This window comes from Carassius auratus, chromosome 15, assembly GCF_003368295.1.
Source record: "Carassius auratus strain Wakin chromosome 15, ASM336829v1, whole genome shotgun sequence".
NCBI lineage: Eukaryota > Metazoa > Chordata > Actinopteri > Cypriniformes > Cyprinidae > Carassius > Carassius auratus.
In genome coordinates this window covers 17989212-18010331 of record NC_039257.1, presented here as the reverse complement: position 1 = coordinate 18010331, position 21120 = coordinate 17989212, and the positions used below count along the sequence as shown (strand labels likewise).

General features: G+C 35.4%; 1 protein-coding gene across 1 annotated transcript in view; it reads right to left on the bottom strand.

Moving 5' to 3' along the window:
• Positions 1-2913: 2913 nt before the first annotated feature.
• LOC113115289 (prostacyclin receptor-like) overlaps positions 2914-21120 on the bottom strand; it is a 37243-nt gene continuing 19036 nt past the window's right edge. The window contains exon 3 of the mRNA XM_026282756.1: positions 2914-5188. Coding sequence (XP_026138541.1) covers positions 4895-5188 — 294 coding nt within the window. The 3' untranslated portion in view covers positions 2914-4894. The remainder of the gene's footprint in view (positions 5189-21120) is intronic.

Genomic DNA, 21120 nt, shown 5'->3' with positions numbered 1-21120 from the left:
CAAACGTAATAAAAATAAAAATATATATGAATTAGAATGATCCCATTCAACACTGTTACTTTAAAATAATAAAATGTTTTGCCTTTTATCAAATGAAAGTGCTATGTTCTAAAATGTTTTATATATTTTCTGAGAATATTTTCTTAATTGTCTTAGTTTTTTTCACAATAAAATACTAATAATATTAAAAATGTAACAACACTAATAATATTATTAGAATTGCTAGTCAAGCTAAAGCTATTATTACACATATTGCACTTCAACCCTGAAACATTTTCTCTGTAACGGCGTTAAATAAAATAATTGTTGTGTGGGTTATATCTTTTTTTCTCAGTGTAATGTATGATTTATCTCAAGGCACAACAAAACTGAGCAATACTACCAGAATATATTGTTATTTATTGAAATTGTAAATAAATTGCATTTGTACTGTGATAAGGTTAAAAAATAATGTATTGTATGTATTCCATAATGTATTTAAAGTGCTTTATTTTTGCGCACTCATTTTGTACTTAATATACTAAAAATGATTATTTTGTACTTCAAAAGATAAACTTTTCATCCAAGTGTACTCAACTGTGCTATTTTGGAACACCATGAATATGAACTAAAATGCATCTTTAACATGATGGGCGGTATTTTAATAAACTAAATGTGTTCCTGTAGCTGAATTGGTAGAGCACTGTGCTTTTAAGCGCAAGGTTGGGCGTTCGATTCCCTGGGAACACATGATAGGTAAAAAATGATAGCCTGGATGCACTGTAAGTCGCTTTGGATAAAAGCATCTGCTAAATGCATAAATTACATTTTTAATTTAATCTAAATGCAAAGTGTAAAGCGCACGGCGCAGGTGCACTAAGGGCGTGTCCAAATCCACTTTTGCCAGTTTAAAAACGAAAAAACGGTTGGCACGCATGGTCTTTTTTGTGGGTGTTTTTTGGCCGTAGCATGCAATAAACCAATCAGAATCTCATCTTCCATTCCTTTTAAGAGCCAGTTGCACTCGCGCCATGACGGATTTACTATTTACACGGCGGAATTTGGCCAGCGCAAAGACAGAAAGCGTCTCCGGAGCTGCTTGTGTGCAAGCAAATAAATAACTGTTCATTATGATATGTAGGCATATATATATATATATATATATATATATATATATATATATATATATATATACATGTGTGTATATATATATATATATATATATATATATATATATATATATATATATATATATATATACATATATTAGTCTATAAAAAATTCTTATGCATTGCAATCCTTTAATCCTTTACTTTTTAATATTTATTTATATTAATATTTGGCATGTTTGTGTGCTGCTTTGCATCCCTGTATTTAATAAGCAGTGTGTACGAGCGTTGAGGACCCGCCTATACGAACACGTTCTTTAAATTAACAAAGAAAAAACATTGGGCCAGACTTTAGACCAGGTTTGAGTTGGTCTATGGCGAAGTCTATTTTCAGCTCCTTAAATTAGCATTGCGCCAGGAATGCGCCTGAACACACCTCTTTTTTAGACCAGCATTCACATGGGCGCACAAATGAGCACAAATGCATTTGCTAATTACACAATGTGGCACTGGATGGGAAAATGTGAATGGCGCCGGACTGAAACTAGCACACACACTTGCACTGTGCCTTGTGGCGCATTTCGCCGGGTGTATTTTAGGGCCCAATATCTCTGTATTTAAAATTTTTTTAGTTCTCACTCAAGTGTAATACAAGTGGTGACTAAATAAATTTTTTAAATACAGAGATAGTTTGTGTAAGAAAACGGACATTATTTATATCGTTTTTCCTCTTGTACACAACCACGTCCAACTGATCTGAGTGCACGAGTGCTTCCTGATGTGACGTGTGCGCGCGCAATCTGGCTTTAGTCTGTGCAAGCGCGGAAAGCGGGAAGCCATCTCTCGCGCTTGTACATCACTCATTGTTTACATGTACACCCTACGGTTTACACAGATTTCGGAAGTTTTACCTTTCACTGTGAAGATCTAAACATATTTAGACGTACAGGAAATTGCAATGGAAGACTATTTCAATATATCCATAGACAATGTTGAATTTTTTTCACAACCATATTTATTTGAACCAGAATACACAGACCAAGAACTCAGGAGCGATCCCCTGCAGCAGCACGTCTTCAAGCCTCAGAGACAGAGATCTCTTCAAAATTGGTGGTGTTTTAGTAGCAAGTGTTGTGAGATGCCAACAGAAGTGGAGAGCTATGTTGTCACGAATGGAAAAACTACAAGACGACGACGAGGACATTGACAGTATCACATCACACACCTACCTGCCTGACTGAAGATCTTTAGTTTTCTCTGCTGTTGAGACCCAGTGTTTTGCACGTTGTGTTTAGTTTGCCACATATAAACTGGAGGCGACGTCCAATGCCAGAGGGACCCAATGGCACGCTGCCAATAGAGTGAGTAATGTGTTGTATTTTTATTATAAACGCAACGATTATAGGGTGCATTATAAACAAATTAATTAATTACAATTACTGCAGTATATTTCAGATTGGTGGCGTAGCGTTTGGTAAACAATGAGTGATGTGCGTGCGCGAGAGATCACATCCGGGGCTTTCCGCGCTTGCACAGACTAAAGCCAGATCGCGTGCGCACGTCACATCGGGAAGCACTCGTGCACTCAGATCAGTTGGACGTGGTTGTGTACAAGAGGTAAAAACGATATAAAAACTGTTCGTTTTCTTTCACAAACCGCTCTTTTCGTGTCTTAGGTCATCAATGTGTACTCAATGTGTACTTACGATGGGGAATTGTTTAATTTTGACTCCTCTGTGCATGCTCTTTGTGGTGGTGACCATAGACATCCATTATGTGAGTCACAGACAAGAACGGTTGGACCTAAAAATATCAAAATGGGAAATACTGAGGAAACCTACATCTTGGATGTCCTTGAGGTAAGCTAAAACATATCAAAATTTTATTTGAGAGTGAACTATCCCTTAAGTACAAAATTTGTGCGCAAAAATACAGAACTTTAATACATTATGAAGTGCAATTGTTTTTTCACCTGGAAAATAAATTATCACTTTATGTTTAGCCATAGAGCTAGTAAATAATAAATAACTAATAACAATTTGACAAAATTATAGCTAAATAACAATTCGGGTCTAAGGTGGGAAATTATGATTTCTTTAAGGTTGCAGAGTAAAATTTTCAAATGAAATGAAAATTTATTTTCTTGCAATGTTTCCTGAGAATGACCCTAGTAAAGCATGAAACTGTCCATTTTTGGTATTCATGTTTTGTAACAGACCAATGTACTATAGCGGCGGCAGTTTTAGCTGCAGATAGCTTCAAACAGAGTATATAAATGTTTTCAGTAATCATACAACGTACCTTACTGTATGTATGTATTTTTAAGACAGATATTCATGTTTGTGAATGAAACATTTAGGGTGATATCAGTCTTTGAAAGCAAATATGGAAGAAAACATGCATTGTGTTAATAATAGTTTAAACTGTATACATCAACTGAATTAGAAACATACTGTATGGTCAAATGTATTTACACTATACAGAAGTCTTTCCTCTAACATCATATACTAACAAACATGACATGCTAAAGAATCTAGAGATAGAAGCCATCTCTTTAATGTAAAATTTTGTTCTAATCAAGCTGATCGCTTGTTTTCTATTTTAGTGGCTGGGGAGCCCCGCCCAGGGTGCAATCTTATTGGTCTAAACTCCTAAACGACACAGCTATTTGTTAAAATCGCACCTGGTTATGATCTTACAGTCATTTATTTTTATTATGTACATTAAATTATTACAGTTAAATTAAACGAGCTATTCATGCATACCTCTATGAAATAAATGAAATGTAATTTTTTTTATTTTCAACAATTGCGCTCTTCCAAAAGCACTTGGTATTATATCTAGTATGAGTTAATACCAATTATTCTTTTAACATCTTTAAACATCTGAAATTGTTACCTGGTATCAATAATTCAATTGAATTCAAGTTTATTTATATATTTCTACAATATTTAGTAGTTATATTCAACTTTGTTTCTCACTTTTTTTATGTTGAATAAATTCTGAATTGTTTTAAATTGTACATGTCATCTAATTTGCTGAAAATGTATGAACAACGATTAATAAGCTCTTTAATAACTTCTGTGGAAATGTTTCTTCATGAGTTAATGCAATCACCTTCACTGTTTGATGCTTTAACTGCTTCCTTCAGATTATGAAAACAAACCAAGCTGTATGAATATTTAATGAGACAGCTGTAACAGTCCAGCACATATTTTGTCACAGAGCAAACCCTGGGCACTGCAGTTTGGGTTTGCATAAAACTGTGCTGGTTTTAGAAGGACGTTAACCTTTAAAGCGTTATAGTGATATATGCTAAGTGTTTTCCACCCCATATCTTGTTGCATGTGGTTATTAACTTTTAATATATTCAGTGGCTCTGCTATAAATGAAGGCTTCCCCTTCCATTAGTCTATTACTGAGCAAGTTGGTGGTCAGCTTCATCTTCTCATAGTTCATGATGTCCTATGCTTGGTGTTTATTGGTACACTTGTGGTATGTGCCAGTTCCCCAAATGGACGTTGGTCCATTGGACATTGGTTTTTTGTCTTTATACTCTTTTCATTTGTCAACTTCTGTGGTTTACTTGCACAAAAGAGCCTGTTTAGTGATGAGTATTGGTGCACATATTTACAAAATATTTCCCATCCATCGCCAATGGAGAAGAAAACGGGTCCTTTGACATCCATGCTTTTATATTTGGTTCTTAGTACCACAAGGTACATTGAAGCAGTGTTTTCAGGCTTCTAGGTCTCATTGTCCTTCTTAAATCTCATTACACGCCATCATAAGTGCATCCATGATCATCAAGGCTTCACTGGGGGAGGCTGCAGTAGACTAAGTTTCTTAGTCTGGATGTTGGAGCTGTGTTTGGCATCTCCAGCCTCCATGGGGAGGGACAGGGAGTTTTGAGCTGCGGTCTTCACTGAGTCTCTGGGGAAGCAGCAGCGGAAGAATGCCCGGATGTGGTGAAAGATCGCCTTACGGAAGATGATAAAGATCCAGGGGTCCAAGATGGGGTTAAATGCATAGAACCGGAAAGCCATTAGGTTCAGCTCATCATTCCCAACCGGGCTAATAGCATTCACAAAGCCACAGATCTGAGGAGGAGAGAGAGAGAGCGCATTTAGAACAGTGGGAGATAAACAAGACCATTGCCAACTATCACGTATTGCAATGTAATTGTGTCAAGTATCGGGAAGCAGTTTGTCACGGATTTGTGTGCCTTATAACCAGACAGCTGCAAACACTTCAGTATTTTTTGCAATGTTTTGCTATTGTCAAAGATTAAAATGACAGATCAGAGTGGAAAATAAATTGTAAAAGTTGGAAATCTGATGAACTCAAGCATCAAGTCTTGTTTTTTTGTGACGAGTCCAAATGTGCAAATCTGTTCCCAGTCACAATTCTTAAGTATTTGTGAAGTAGACGCCAAACTGATGTGTCTAACAGTGGTTGACACTTTAGTATGACATTAAAATGATTTAATTATATTCCAGATGGCATATGTGGTATAATGTGAAATGTATTGTACCTTATTGTTCTCTCCAAAAGTATCAGACTACCATAGTCTACAAGTAATCCAAAGACAAAACAATAACTTTATATGTATAATAATAACAACCACATGATTTCAAGAAGTAGATGTGGAAAATATATTCTTTGGGGGGGTTTTTGTTTGTTTGTTTTATTGTTGCATGGTTTGCACTATATTCTGGAAAGGGGTCAAAAGTAGGCTACACAATTTCAAGACAAAGCAAGTTTTCACTGAAACCACGAGGAATGGCACAGCATTCCTGCAGAAACTCCTTTGAATGACTGTGTTTTTATCAGTTCCACATTTTCTGCAATAAATATTCAGCAGGTCACGAGTGTTTGGACTAAATCTCACAATCCAACACTACAGCTGTAGATGAGAGGAAACACAGCAGATGTGGAGCGTCTCGTTTCACTATTCTCAAGAGAACTTATTCCCACCATTACACTGGCTCTGATTTTAATTGTTGCGTAGGATGTATAAAGATCATCTATCAAATGCTAAACAGCAGTCATTAAAATTTTGGCAAAAAAAACTGTTTTGTACATTTCATGTGCACGAAAATGATCCATTTCCTCAATTCTGACATGTTTTCTTCAAAAGAGGAAATCAAGGCATGTTTTAAATTCCAGACATCTCGTTCCTTAACCAATTTCACATTTAGATCTCACATCCAACCAAATTAAATACACCTTTGTTTCAAATGTAACATCTATGACACTGAAAATGAAAACGAGAGTGGCTGTTAAATCAAATCACCATAAATTGAATGGCTACCCTCACATACTGTGTACGAACCTTCATTATGGAAATGCCATGAACAGATTTTCATCATTATACTGTAAGCAGAACAGCATCTGCTGATACCAATATTGCAGTTTGATGGTTTGGCCTTTTTTCTGCCACCTTGTTTTAAAACTTTAAACTGATTAATTGCACAACTGAACTGCATTATTATTTAAGTTATTAATATTGTTACTAGTATTATTAACACTATTATTACTACTACTACATTTTAAAATGATTACATTTACATTTCTCCTAAAATATTTCTCTAAAACTCAATAACTGTACTTCATTATGAAGATAATAGTCTAGTATTGTCACATTATTCACTTTTGGTGTATAATTTATCCCAAATTTAAGTTATATTGTTTTTCATCCTGCCAAAAGAAGTATTTTTTCCCCCATTGCCTTTGGACGGACAGGACATAACTGACTGATTGTTTTATCTGACATAATCTGCAAATGTCCAATATAAAAAATGATTTCTATTATAGGCTAGCAACAATGTTTAGCCAATAAAATATTATTTTATACACAAGCGTCAACCATCAATGCCAGGAAAATGATGTTTAGTCGCTCTAAATGGTCGTTAGCCTTCTGAACATTTTGTTGCTCTCTTCTTGCCAAGAGATCGATAGCAAATGATATGTTGGCAATTCATTTTATTTCCCATATGTGGCTTTGTTGCTGATAAAATATCAAAATTAGAGAGGCTAAAGTATCAGCTAATATTTAAGGTCCAGATGCTGCCTTACTTTTACTGAGATGACATCTTGCTTCAGAGCTTTAATATACAGCCAGATGAGACTAAATCTACTAAAGTTGGCAGCTTTGTGTGAAAAACTGGATGCATTTTGTTGATGCAATCTTGCACTGATTGTTTTTTCTCCCTCTCTCTCTTTCAGGTAACACCTGTGACTTCTCATAACACATTTATCTCTGGATTGAAGTTAAGTTATAAAAACAACTACAAATCGTAAGTCCTATCTATCTATCTATCTGAAAAAAGTAATCTGATTACAGAATGTAACTAGCATTGCATATGGCGTTTTCAGCCATTACATGAAAATAATTATATAGTATCGTTTTAAAGGGATAGTTCACCCAAAAATGAAAATGTGATGTTTATCTGCTTACCCCCAGGGCATCCAAGATGTACGGTAGGTGACTTTTGTTCAGTTGAACACAAAATGAGTTTTGAACTGAAACCTTTGCAGTCTATCAGTCTTATAATGTAAGTGGATGGAAATCACGTCTAAAACACACAATAAAAAAAAAAAAAAACATACACAAAAAAAAGCAAATTAAACCCTGCGGCTCGTGATGATACATTGATGTGTAAAGACACAAAACAAGAGGTCTGTGCAAGGAACTGAACAGTATTTACATTACCTTTGATTCACATAATGTCCAAACAGTTCGAACTCTCCTAAACTCGTCCTCCTGAGCTCAGAAGGACACACATAGGAGAGTTTGAACAGTTTGCACATTGTGTGAATCAAAGGTTAAAAAAACCCAATATAAATACTGTTCAGTTTCTTGCACAGACCAATCATTTTGTGTCTTTATACAGTACATCAATGTGTCATCACGAGCCGCAGGATTTTATTTGGTTTTGTCTATGTTTTTGTTTTATTGTATGTTTTAGTGTGAATTCCATCCACTTACATTATAAGACTGACAGACTGCAACGGTTTCAGTTAAAGATCTCAGTTTGTGTTCTACTGAAGAAACAAAGTCACCTACATCTTGGATGCCCTAGGAGTAAGCAGATAAACATCAGATTTTAATTTTGGGGTGAACTATCCCTTTAATATCGGTGGATCCCTACTTCCATAATGACACTGGGTTCATAATTTCAAGTGTAAAAAGTCATAAACTCTAAACAGACATCATTTCTGAACCCAGATATTTGAGAAAAATGATTTGGGAAGATCTGCATAGTTTCTCTGCTGACATGAACTGCTACTGTTTGCGTTTGGAAGAAATCTTCAGCACGGTCTATAGCTGCTGAACTGTGATGATGTCATCGTTTATATTCCATCATCACAGATGTGTTGAGACTCAATGCTTGACACCTGAAAGTGTCCTGGATGCTGAGGGAGCCAAAAATCCTTGATAGATCAGCACATTGGCTGTTCTTTGTGTCATTTCATCCCGCGATTATGGTATAAAACATATTAGTAAGCCATAAGTGATGCAAATGACCCTGTCACTGATGTGTCAAACAATTCATGGTAGGTTTTCATGTCTCGGGGCACATAAATTGCCACCCGGTACCACCGGCTCTGGCTGTCATCACTTGTCAGCATCTCTCGTTGTCAAAACAGCACAGCAAACACACCCCGCCACATTCCCCTACATGTCCTTAGGACCTTATATGGTCTTCCAGCACTTGTGTTAATCGCTCCGGTAGGTCGCAAATCATGCCATGTGTGGCATCCAAAAGGCAGAGTCTGTCCTTTCGGATTTACCATCCAAACTTTTCACTCACACAGTGCCGTTTTGTGTTTGTGAGAATGCAAGTTGCTCTCCAAAGGTCATTTATTTGGAGAAAAGTGTGACCAGGAGCATGCAAATTATATGTGAGCAGTGATGTTTAATTTGTTTGGGAGAACTTCACATGAACTGCATCCCAAAACAAACAACAAAATTGACTTAGGTCTGCGTCACTACCATTCAAATGTGTGGTGTTATTTAGATTTTGTTTTTTTAATTAAGGAAGAAGTCTCTAAGGCTTACCAAGGCTGCATTTATTTGTTATGCATTTAAGTAATATTGTGAAATATAATTTAACCCTCTTAATTTTTTTTTTTTTTTTAATGAAATGAATACTATATCTAGATTCGATAACTTTATATATATATATATATATATATATATATATATATATATATATATATATATATATATATACGATAAATGGTTATGGTACTAAATTATTTTTAGTAGACACTTTAGATACTTTGCAGATTGTTGCTGAAGAAAAATATTAACAAGTAAAAATAAAAAATAAAAAGTTACAGAATTTAATTTTTTGTAAAAAAAAAAAACACAAAAATACTATTTATAAGTCCTATATTAAATATATATTTTCCAAAACATGTATCACTCTAAAACTGAATGAAAATCAGATCAGTTGTGGTCCAAATTGAAGGTTGATATCTTTAAAAATGAACGTTCAGTAAAATTTTGATTGGCTGCAGTACCAAATATCTTGTCAACAATTTGTGCTCCACAGAAAGTTAAACATACAGCATGAAAGTGAGTAAATGATGGCAAAATGTTCATATTTTGGTGAACTAATCATAAAAACCCTGAGGACAAAGATCACTTACATTAGAAAATCCACTAATAGTAAAAAAAAATCCAGCCCTCTCTCAGACCCATGAGGTTAACAGCTGCAACATTTGACTCCTCCATGGCACTATGTTACAGTTTTATTTATTTATTTATTTATTTATCCGCTACTTAAATTTCAGGTATTCGCCGTGCAAATTTAGAAAGGACAAAATGTGGCAGCATCAGATCTTTTTATCAGTGCGTAAAACAACTGAAGTGCACAGACTGTAAAGGAAGAATCATTTCCTACAAGCAGTTTATTAAAAAGATCAGATCATTTTAAACACAGGAGTCTGACCTCATTGAACCTATTCTCAAGACAAAAATGAATTTGCTCATTTCACTGAAACAATCAAAGAAAAAACTCCCACAAGTGATCATTTCCTGTTTTCATATATTTATGGCCTACTTTAAACTACGTGGCTTGTCTTTCACCTGTGGACTTGTGAACTTGCAGTGCTTTGATGTGTTATGAGGCCAAATGAGCAATTCTGAAAGTGTGAGCATTGCTAGAGCAGACATATCTTGACAAATTTACTGAATTTCCCTACAACTGAGAGTTAGAATGCTGTGCTTATTGAGATTGCCAAAAATAACCTTAATGCACAAATTCCTCAGGGTTTTTACCACTCCATATATAAACACAGAGTTCTCCATCACCACTTCCAGAGTCATCCATCAACCCGCCCAGCTCTAAGGAGTGTTTTTCCATCACTCGCATTAGATATCATCATTTCCCTCCACTCTCTTCTGCAACGGCCTACTGGCATCTGTGTACTTTCCCTTGTACTTTCTGAGTCATTAAAAATGTGTCACTAGCAGGGCTTGATATTAACACCCGCCAACCTGCCAAATGCGGGTGGATTTTGCTCGTGGCGGGTAGCACAGTGACTTTAACTAGCCACTTTGGCGGGCTGAATAATTATAGTGTTTAAGCTGTTAAGACTTATTGCAGTGTGACACTACGACACTACAACTCCCATGAGTATTAACACAAGTGAGAGTTAGAGAGAGAGAGAGAGAGAGAGAGAGAGAGAGAGAGAGAGAGAGTGAGTGAAATGATGTGCTACATTTAAAAAATATTCTTAGTTACTGTCTAAATAACAGTGTTCCTATGGAAGTCTTGAGCTTTTAAGAACAGCTGGGTTTTCCGGTAGTGGGTGGAGATAATGCGCAAATGACAATCTCATTGGCTGACACTCACCTATTATCGTCCCTGTTTGATTTCAGCAAATCAGTTCAAGCGAACGCACAAAACCTGATTAATATTCATGAATCCAGCAGTTGATTAATCTTTAGTAATGCTCAGTGTGTTTTGAAGTTCTTATTATTAGAATTCATATCATTATAATCCTATCAGTATTTTGTTAGTTTTTTCCCATTTTATTTTTGTCAGAAACACTGAATGACAGAAAAACAACCACCTCTTAAGTTAAAATGTTCAGTTAAAATTACTAATATGCATTCAAACATGGTAATCAAATTTACTTTTAATTACTTAAGTTATATTAAATAATACTTGATTATTATAAAGCTTGACTGACTGATGTTAAAAGTGTATTTTAAAAAACTGTGAAATTTTACAAGTATCAATCAGTCTGGCGATCCAATCGCCAAGGTGTCCATAGAGGGTTGCAACCTAACCAGCATTCATTATTAGGACCTGAGCACAAAAATGACACAAACTGAAATGTTTTCTTAATGATGAGAGGAACGTTCCCTTCAAATTTTGATGTAGATATAAAATAAATTTTGTCCGAACTATGGCATGCATTTTTCGTGAGGTTTTTCGAGACTGACCTACTTTCCATTGCAACTTGTAACAAACAATTTCCCAGTGTGTTTAAATAAAGTAATCCTGAGTCTGATTCTGATATTTAAACAGACAGTGTTTCTAATGCTAAATGTTTTTTTTTGTTTTTTTTCGTTTTTAATAAACCTTTATTGTTATACATTTATGTAGTCTTGATTTGGCTGTGTACAGTGGTTTAACATTTAAAAGGGTTGTAAATCTAGTTCAAGTAAATATTAGCACGCCATGGTCAACTTTTATCAGGTAATTTCACAACATCAAAAATGTAGGAAAACTACTAGCCACATTGGCTAGTGAGCAAATAAGTTAATGTCAAGCCCTGGTCACTAGCAAACCTTGAAAAACAGTTATGCCATGCTTTCAGAAAATGTAGAGTGATGGACACGATTTAATAAACACATATAATTTATACGTCATTATTGCATATACAGTTTGAGGTATTTAAATAATTAAAAACCACTAGAAAACAAAATTACTTTCTGACATGAAATTAGATTTAAAAGGGAAGAAAAAAGTTTGGCAAGATGCGCATTCAAACTTGTATTGATGGTGTCCAAACCAAAGCCTGCATGCCAAAGTTGGCCCATGATGGCCTTTCTTTTGACTCCCCATGACAAATTTTAATTTCTAATTTATCTTTTGTCTTAACATTTTTTTTGTTTTGTTTTTCATTTGAAATACAGAGACTTCTAATAATGTATAGCTGGATATAATGGAACACTCTGCCTCAATGTTCAAAGACAGTGCAAAGGTGACTGCACATCTTTGGCTTCACTATTACATATTTTCCTGAAAAGCCTTGCTCATAACGAAACAGTCTGCAGCAGTTATCTCTTGTACCACAAGTTTCTGTCTAAGTGATAACTGCATGGAAGTGCACAAGCCACATTTACGCACATAAAACATCTTATAAGTCATTTGACTTTTCACAAGTTGAATATGAAACACAATAACATCTAACCTACTTTATGCACCTACCAGTTCCCAAAATAGCAGGAAGTCGGTAACACATTATGCTTTTCTGTCCTTGATAATTAGATAATGTTTCACTATAAAATGAATTAAATTATTAAAAAGACATTTACTGCAGAGTCAAATGAGAATTCAGGTAATACTGACACAAATGAAGGTGGATGAATGGCCACGTGCAAACCTCAACATTAGCCAGCGGCAAAACAGGAACGTGGCGTAGTCTCATATCCTCCCAGGCCTGTTCGACCACTTAAAACAAGAAAAAAATAGAAGAAATGGACGACCATTCATTTCACAACCCTCCCTGTCTATGACTCCTTGAGCAACATTGCCTTCTTCTCTTTTGTTCCTTCACTTTTTTGTCAGTCCATGTGTGCTAAGCCATTCCTGGCACCATTACAAAAGTAAAATACATTTCTGTTTCTGTGTCAGGGTGAGTCTGTTTCACTGCAAGCAATTTGAAGTTCTCCGAATAAACCTGTCACCCAAAGTAAGGAATCACACTTTCTATTTTTGCTGCGGGACAATAAAAACAGGTGAAAAATCCAATTGACGTGCACTGAATGAGGCAGTCAGGCAGTCATAAATTATCATAAAGAAATGTGACTTGAGCTAGTAAGCAGCAACCATATAGCAAACACTTAGTAATGCCCCAAACATGACTCAGAACAAGCAACCACACAGTAACCAAAGATAAACGAGTATACCTTGCACAACACTCAGCAAACACATGGCTGCAAGTTTTGGAAGGCAAACATATTTTCTTAAGATAATGTGAAAATCTAAATATTTTTATAGGTTTTGCAGTCGGTGACCTGAAAAACCTGCTAAACTCTTAATGGTCAATTGTTCGTAACATTTGTGTTGGAATTACCATTTCAGGGCTGTAAACTGTGTTTGCTTTAATTAGAACACAGCTAAAGTGTGTGATTTATATCATATTTGTTTTCTTTCTTACCACATTTCTGAAAGCAGTCATCAGATTTGGCAAGACGTAACCTAGACAGCAACCAGTGTCGGCCCAGATCCGGCCCAGATTGGCCCCGGTTCTGGGCCAACACTATGATGCTGTCTGGGGAACTAATAAAAGTCACTTTGGAAGAAAAAAAAAATCATACTTTTTCAAACTGTTAGCCATGACTAATGAACTGGAACAAGTTTTTTTTTTTTTTTCACTCATTTGCATAAAGCTGGATTAAAATGCTGCACTGAGAACCATTCATGTTTTCCATTTAAGTGTAGATGAACCTCCAACATATTAAGAGAATGAATTCAGCTCTGAACTTTTTACACATGAGACTCCAATTAGGCGTAGTGTCATTCAGAAAACAAGAATTAGAGAATGGAAATTTAAAAAAAACACACCAGCACTTATCTAAAATCATTAGTGTATGCAGATTGCACTGTAGAGGCTCATTTGCTTTAATGTGACCTGTGAAATATTAGAAATGGAGACTGGAAAAGATTGTGAAAACCTCATTACAGATTATCTTCAGAAAACACCTCGGCCTTTGATTGACAGTTCACCTTGAGACATAAACAAACCTCAACCATGAACATGGTTTTTGGATCAACATTACACATTAGCATGTACCCGAACACAAATTTCCATGTGGTTTCTTTGTTCTTGAGTCTTGAGACGACTTCAAATGAAGACCTTTTAATGTAACACAACTGAGTAGACTGCTCCAGATAGTCTGTAAAAAAATTATGGTTTTGACAAAACAACATCTACAAAGATAAGAAGACAAAAAGGGGGAAAACCATTTCTACCTCAAAGAGTTAGGACAGAGAATTTGACACTGTGAAGCCCCTTTATCCCCCAGTATGTGGGGTGTATACTGTTGATAGTAAGTGAATGTTCTGTATGCATGGAATGCACGAATGACCTGCTACATTTGCTGAAACTTTATGTATGCATCTGTAGACACTGCATGGGATACTGTTTCCCAGAACGCAACGCGCTCCGTGTAATGTTTCATCTTCAAATGTGTGAGTGAACTGGAGATGGGGAATAGTAATTATAAAACACTTTTATACATACATGTTACTGTAAACTACAAACTATCACTGTGTATCTAAAAACAATATCGCAAGTAGGACATAAATGGTACTTTAATCTCTACAGCACGTTTCCGAACAAGTCAAATGATGTCACCTTTATCGCTATAGTGCTTTAAACAGTACAGTTTATTTCAAAGATATTGAAAAATAAAAATATTGAAGCAATATAATATAAAAAATGGGTCTTTCTTGAACGATTTGTTCATTTTGTACAAATCTTTAATGGGACTCGGAAAGATAGAGTCATCTCGGAAAGTGATTCGTTCAGTCGCGCATGCACAGAATTCTATAGGTTCTGTTCTGCTAGTAGTAGTTCACCTGTGTCAGTCAATGCAGTCTTGAGCCGGAAAGAGAACGGATTAGTTGAATTAGTCTAAATTAGTCTTCGGGTTTTTTGAGTAGTTCGTTCATCACGCGACAGACCCATAAGCTTTAACCTATGCAAGCTGAGCTGGAAAGAGACTTAATAATAACCAACCTTTATTACCTTTGTTAAAACATTCAGTGTATTGAAAATAACCAGCATGACGGAAATACACAAATTTATAAATTGTAAGAACTAAAAAGCTACAATTTGAGACTAGAAATTCAGTAACTGTAAGAGTAAATAGTAATTATAATGATGATAATTATGATGATGATAATAATAATGACATTGCACCCGTTTGTAAGGAAGCATGTAAATTAATTTCTCTATCCAATGCTGTCACGTCACGTGACAAAAGAACGAACGATAGGTTAAAGCCTTTTATAGAGTCTGTTTTTTATTGTTATTAAACAATACAAACATTAAAACATTAAGGCAGTACATTTAAAATCATAAAGCCAAAAAAATAAAATAATAATAATATACACACCGGTTTGTTAACTCCTTATACAGTCTACAGTCAGCATTCATTTTATGGTTATTTATTGAACAATGACCCAGATTTTTATTAGCCTTAGAGTAAGGGAATCACAACTTGAGAAATGAGAGCATCCAAGGGGTGTGTTAAAGCTATGGATTTATTTTAAACATTTTAAATGTTCTTCAATGTCATCCATAGTTTTTTGTGGCTATTTTTTAAGTATCGTTTCATGAACCGGTACTGTTTTAAAAGTATCGATATGGCACTGGTATCGTAAAAAACCCAATTGATACCCAACCCTAGATATGAGTCATTGGGTTTTTCGAGTCTTTCATTCATCATGTGATAGACCCATAAGCTTTGACCGTATTTAAACATTTCTGTGAATGACTGTATGGTCATTCTTTATAAAGTAGCAACAATGTAATTTGTAAAGTACAGTACTGTGCAGTCTTAGTCTTAGGCACATTAGTATTTGCCCATTGTTTTTCAGGTAGCTTTGCAGGAAGGTTTCTTCAAGAGTCTCGGAGATACAACCACAGATCTTCTGGATTTAGTTTGTCTCAGTTTCATCTGTTTCTTCATGTAATCACAGACAGATTTTTAGACTGCTTGTGCTTTCGAAACAACTCATTAGATTATTATTAAAATGACAAATGAAAAAATTAATGTTTGGAAATGTAAACTAATATTTGTGTACAGTTTATGGAGCTAAATGCTACAGCCCTACTTAAAAAAGCCTAGCGATGTCCATGCTTCTTGTGTACATTTCGTAGAACCAGGACAAATATTTCAATCGATCGCTCAGGCATTAAAGAGGCACCGAAATGAGGCACGAAATCTGCTTTCTGATTCGGTTCGGTTCATACAGGTTCCATATTGGCACCGGGTTTCGGTACCCAACCCTACTCATAGATGAACTAGCCAATTCTCTTTCTGGCTCAGACTGCATAGGTTGAAGCTTATGGGGCTGCCACATGAATTAATTCATCTTTTCTGTTACTTATAGCATTATAGTTTTTTATTGTTTGTAGTGTGATCAACGTTTGAGTAAGTACTAGTAGACATGTTAGGGAAGTAACACGTAACATTTTAAATATATTTTGATAAAAATGAACAAAATGACTCGAAAAAAGATTAGTTTATTTTGCTGAGCAAGACTCAAAGGTCCGAGTTGGTAAAATGATCCAAACTTCCCAGCATTAATAAATAAAATAATTTGTTGGCAGTAACTTTTTACATTAACCCCTTAACTGTCACTCATATTTTTGAACATTGACTTGCACGATCCAAACTTAAATTTTTATTATTCATGAATAAAAACATTTCGTAACATGATATTGATGTACCATTTACATGGTAATGCAATGTCTGATTTTTAAATGAGTTTTAAAGGATGAATTTTGAGATTTTAAGTTTTCAGTTGATATATAATTTCTCATGATTTCTAAAATGTGATAGAGAAAAGGGCAACAAAGTCCTCTTGTTTTTTTAACAAAGGTCAAAATTCCTGTTATAATGTAGATTTTTGAGGGTGCACTCTTGTCATAAATTAATCTTACTTTTCCTACATAATTTTTAACCAAAAACATTGATAAAATATATAATTGGGAGTCTTAGACCTTTCCAACGATATATAGTTTGTCAAGATTAGATTAGATTTAATTGTAATATAGTGAAGTAAATGTAGGCGTACCACAGAGCGGACGGGTGACAGTTAACAGGTTAACTCCACCCTCCAATGCACTACAGTACTGAAATATCTACCACCTAACTACTATTTACACAATTATTAGTTCTGTTCACTATGTAAAGTCTATTAATTATGAAATATAGCCAATATAGCGTTGTTTACTAGTATGAATCCTTAATTAACAAGCCTTGTAAAAAAAAAAAGGTTAATTTATTTGTGCGGTAACAACCACAGCAGCTGTGCTGAATTAATGTTTTGTCATGTGACAACACTTTAGCAGAGTACTCTGAGACATTTGTTGCTTATTCTATACTGTTTAACACACTATTCTAAAAAAAAGAAGAAAAATAAATAGTAGGCAGTATACACTGTGTACTGGGCAGTAAGCAGCATGCAGTGAGCAAGTATGCCACTTCGAACACAGCCGTAGATTAGAATAGTGTGTGTGCGCATTTAGATTGCGTTCTTTCACTGCATGATTCAGTCTGATAAAATGCATTTAATGTATATATACAAAAAAATTTAATATTTATATCATTTCATATAGTAAATTAACATCACACTAAGGGCCCTATTTTAACGATCTGAAACGCAAGTGTCAAAGCGCAAAGCGCAAGTAAGTTTGTGGGCGGGTCTCGGCGCTGTTGCTATTTTCCCGGCGGGATAAATGGCTCTTGCGCCCGGCGCAAATCTAAAATGGGTTGGTCTGAAGTAGCTTCATTATTCATAGGTGTGGTTTGGGCGTAACGTGAAATAAACCAATCAGAGCGTCATCCAACATTCCCTTTAAAAGCAGGTGCGCAAGTTCCATTATGGATTGCTATTATTATGGCGTATTTACCAGGCGCACGCCAGGAGCGGTTCACAGCCGAGGAGACTGATGTTCTTGTAAGAGCAGTGAAAGACAGAGAAGTTGTGTTGTATGGCGATGGGAGAAACCCACCCAAAATAGAGTCGGTTAAACAGGCGTGGGAGGAAATAGCCACAATTGTTTCATCGATTTTTTTCCTGGTTCCTGACGGACAAACCAATTTGTCAGATGTCCTTATATACATATATGACCTCAAACAGGTCTGATCCTTAATTACTATACAATTAGCCTGAATAATTTGTAAGCTATATTTATGCCTATTTTTTCACATCTTCGTGGCACACCACAATGATTTCCGTCATCTCATGTGTTAATATTTTTTTAGTGTAACAATTTATGATTTGCAAAAATAACTGTTGCATCTGTGTAGATTACATGAGCAAAGTGTATGCGCGTTGTGCACGCTATAAATTATGGTCAAGCATGCGCCCTTAAAATAGCATAATGAACAACGCGCAACGCGCCACTGACTTTAGACTAGGTTTTTTCTGGTCAGTGTCGCAATTGTTTAATGGAACAGCAAAATAGCACCAGGGATTGTTTGCGCCGGAACACGCCTCCTTTTTTGCGCTGAACCGCCCAGGGAGCGCAAGTTCATTCACTAGTTTAGCGACGTGCTTCTGTGGAGGGAAAAGCGCGCTTTGCGCAGGTGCAAAATAGGAATGACACTTGCGTCGGTGTGCAAAGTCAATTGCGCTGGGTGCAAGATAGGGCCCTAAGAGTGCTGTTTTTTTCCTCCAAAAATCTGCATGATTACATATAGATGTTTTTTTTACAACAGTTTAATAAACAAGAAGTTAATTAAGAAACTTGAGATTTAGACACCAGATTGTCTATTTTTGCAAAAATTATTCCAAACACCACCATAGCACAATTTTGCATCTGAACAACGTGATGGTGTTTCGTTTCTCAATGAGTCAACCGTCTATATATATATATATATATATATATATATATATATATATATAATTTCAGTATTCAAAATTTTATGTCTTATATTAAATTTAAATTAAATTACATTTATGCATTTAGCAGATGCTTTTATCCAAAGCGACTTACAGTGCATTCAGGCTATCAATTTTTACCTATCATGTGTTCCCGGGGAATCAAACCCCCAACCATACGCTTGACACACATACCATTTAGTTTTCAAATAAGCCTGAATGATTAGATTAGCTGGATCAGATGTGTTTATTTAGGGTTATATCTAATTGTGCAGGGCTGTGGCCCTCCAGGAACCGAGTTTGACACACTTGGCCTATCCTATTTTTGCCTCACTCCCACTGTTAAAATGTAACTAAGTAAGTTTTAAATGAGCTACTTTTTACTTATACTTCAATACATTTTTTTAGACTGGTACTTTTACTTGTACTTAAAGGGATAGTTCACCCAAAGATAAGTGGACCATTTGAGATTGTAGATAGTGTGTCAGTGGTCCATTTGAGAAATAGGCGGCTGTAATGCACTTATAATTCTGTGATCTGCCATAAAGCAGAAGAAACCGAAGCCTAACTCGCCTGCTGCTGTGAACACACGTTCACAAGCTTTTTAACAGTTCGGACATTGCATGAATCAGAGGTAAAAAAATAAATAAATAAAAACTATATAAATACTGTTCATTTTCTTGCACAGACAGATCGTTTTGTGTCTCTACACATCAATGTGTCATCCCAAGCCACAAGGTTTAATTTGGATTTGTCTGTGCATGTTTTTTTTACTCTCATAGATTCTGTTACCATTTGCCATGCATTGTACGGCTGAGAGACTGCAACGACTGAAGCGAAAAATCCTAATTTGTGTTCTACTGAAGAAACAAAGTCACCTACATCTTGGATGCCCTGGGGATAAGCAGATAAACATCATATTTTCATTTTTGGGTGAACTATCCCTCTAAGTTATTCTCTTTAAACTCCATTAATGTGATGCAACTTTTACTTGAGAATATTTTCATATCTATCACCTCTCTGATACTAAAATAAAACATATAGTATATATATATGACTGCCAAAATCACTGTGAAATCAAATGTGGGCAAGAGTAGATGCTGACTTTGTGATACCAGCTACACATAAAGTTCAGCCAGGAAATGACTAAAGCAGTTTAACCCACATTATCCATTTCAGTAAAGGAAAGAAGTAGAGCACAGAAGTTTAATACAAACTGAATTCGACTGCAATTTCAGCCACAGTGCAGCAGATAACAATCTTAACCAACACTCACAAGATAAGTTTATCACCACAGAAGCTCAAGTGTCTGTAGGAAAAACCTGACCCCGTGTGATAACATCAAACAAAACTGCTTATATCAAGCCAAGACGACTCGCCAACTGCAAAATGTAACAAACAAGAGAAAAACAACAGAATTATCATGTCATGAACAGACAATATAATCGTATCTAATATAATATAAGACTTCAGTATAATGAGATGCACTGGAACATCCAGCAGTTTGAATTTCAGACAAGAAAAGTTTCCCAGATTCGATTTCAGGCCAATCAAATCTTTTGACAACAAGAAACCATTTATCTCACATTTGTCTCCTAGAGTTTCGGAATGCTCACAGATCTCAATATAAACTCAAACATTTCTTATTTACAAGAAATGTGTTAAAGTTGATGCTTAAATTGGACGTAGCTGTGGGAATGTTTACACAACAATGATTGTATTAAAAACGAAACCGGATTTCCTCTGAATTTTCGAAAAGTTTTGCATACAGGCGGCAATGTTGTCAAAATCTTCCCCATTGACATGGATCAGCAAGAATGACGAATAACACTGTATTATACATGCCTGCGCATAAACATATTTCTATAGACTGAACACGTGATGCATTTGCGCATGATGTCACCGCTTTCACAAATTGCGTTTTTATAGTTCACAAAGACAATTTTTGTAAAAACATCCATTTTGTTCAAATCATTTTCAAAAGTTTGAATTTTTTTTTTTTTTATGAAAACAGTGTTGTGTAAACAGCTCTTGAGAACGCAAGTCTCTTGAGTTATGAAAGAGCAATAATGAGTCCCATGAGTTGGCTGTTTTGGTTCACATGGAAGTAGAATTAAATGGCTGTAGTTCAGGTGGCTTTTAAAAGTTAATTAAATCTCTTT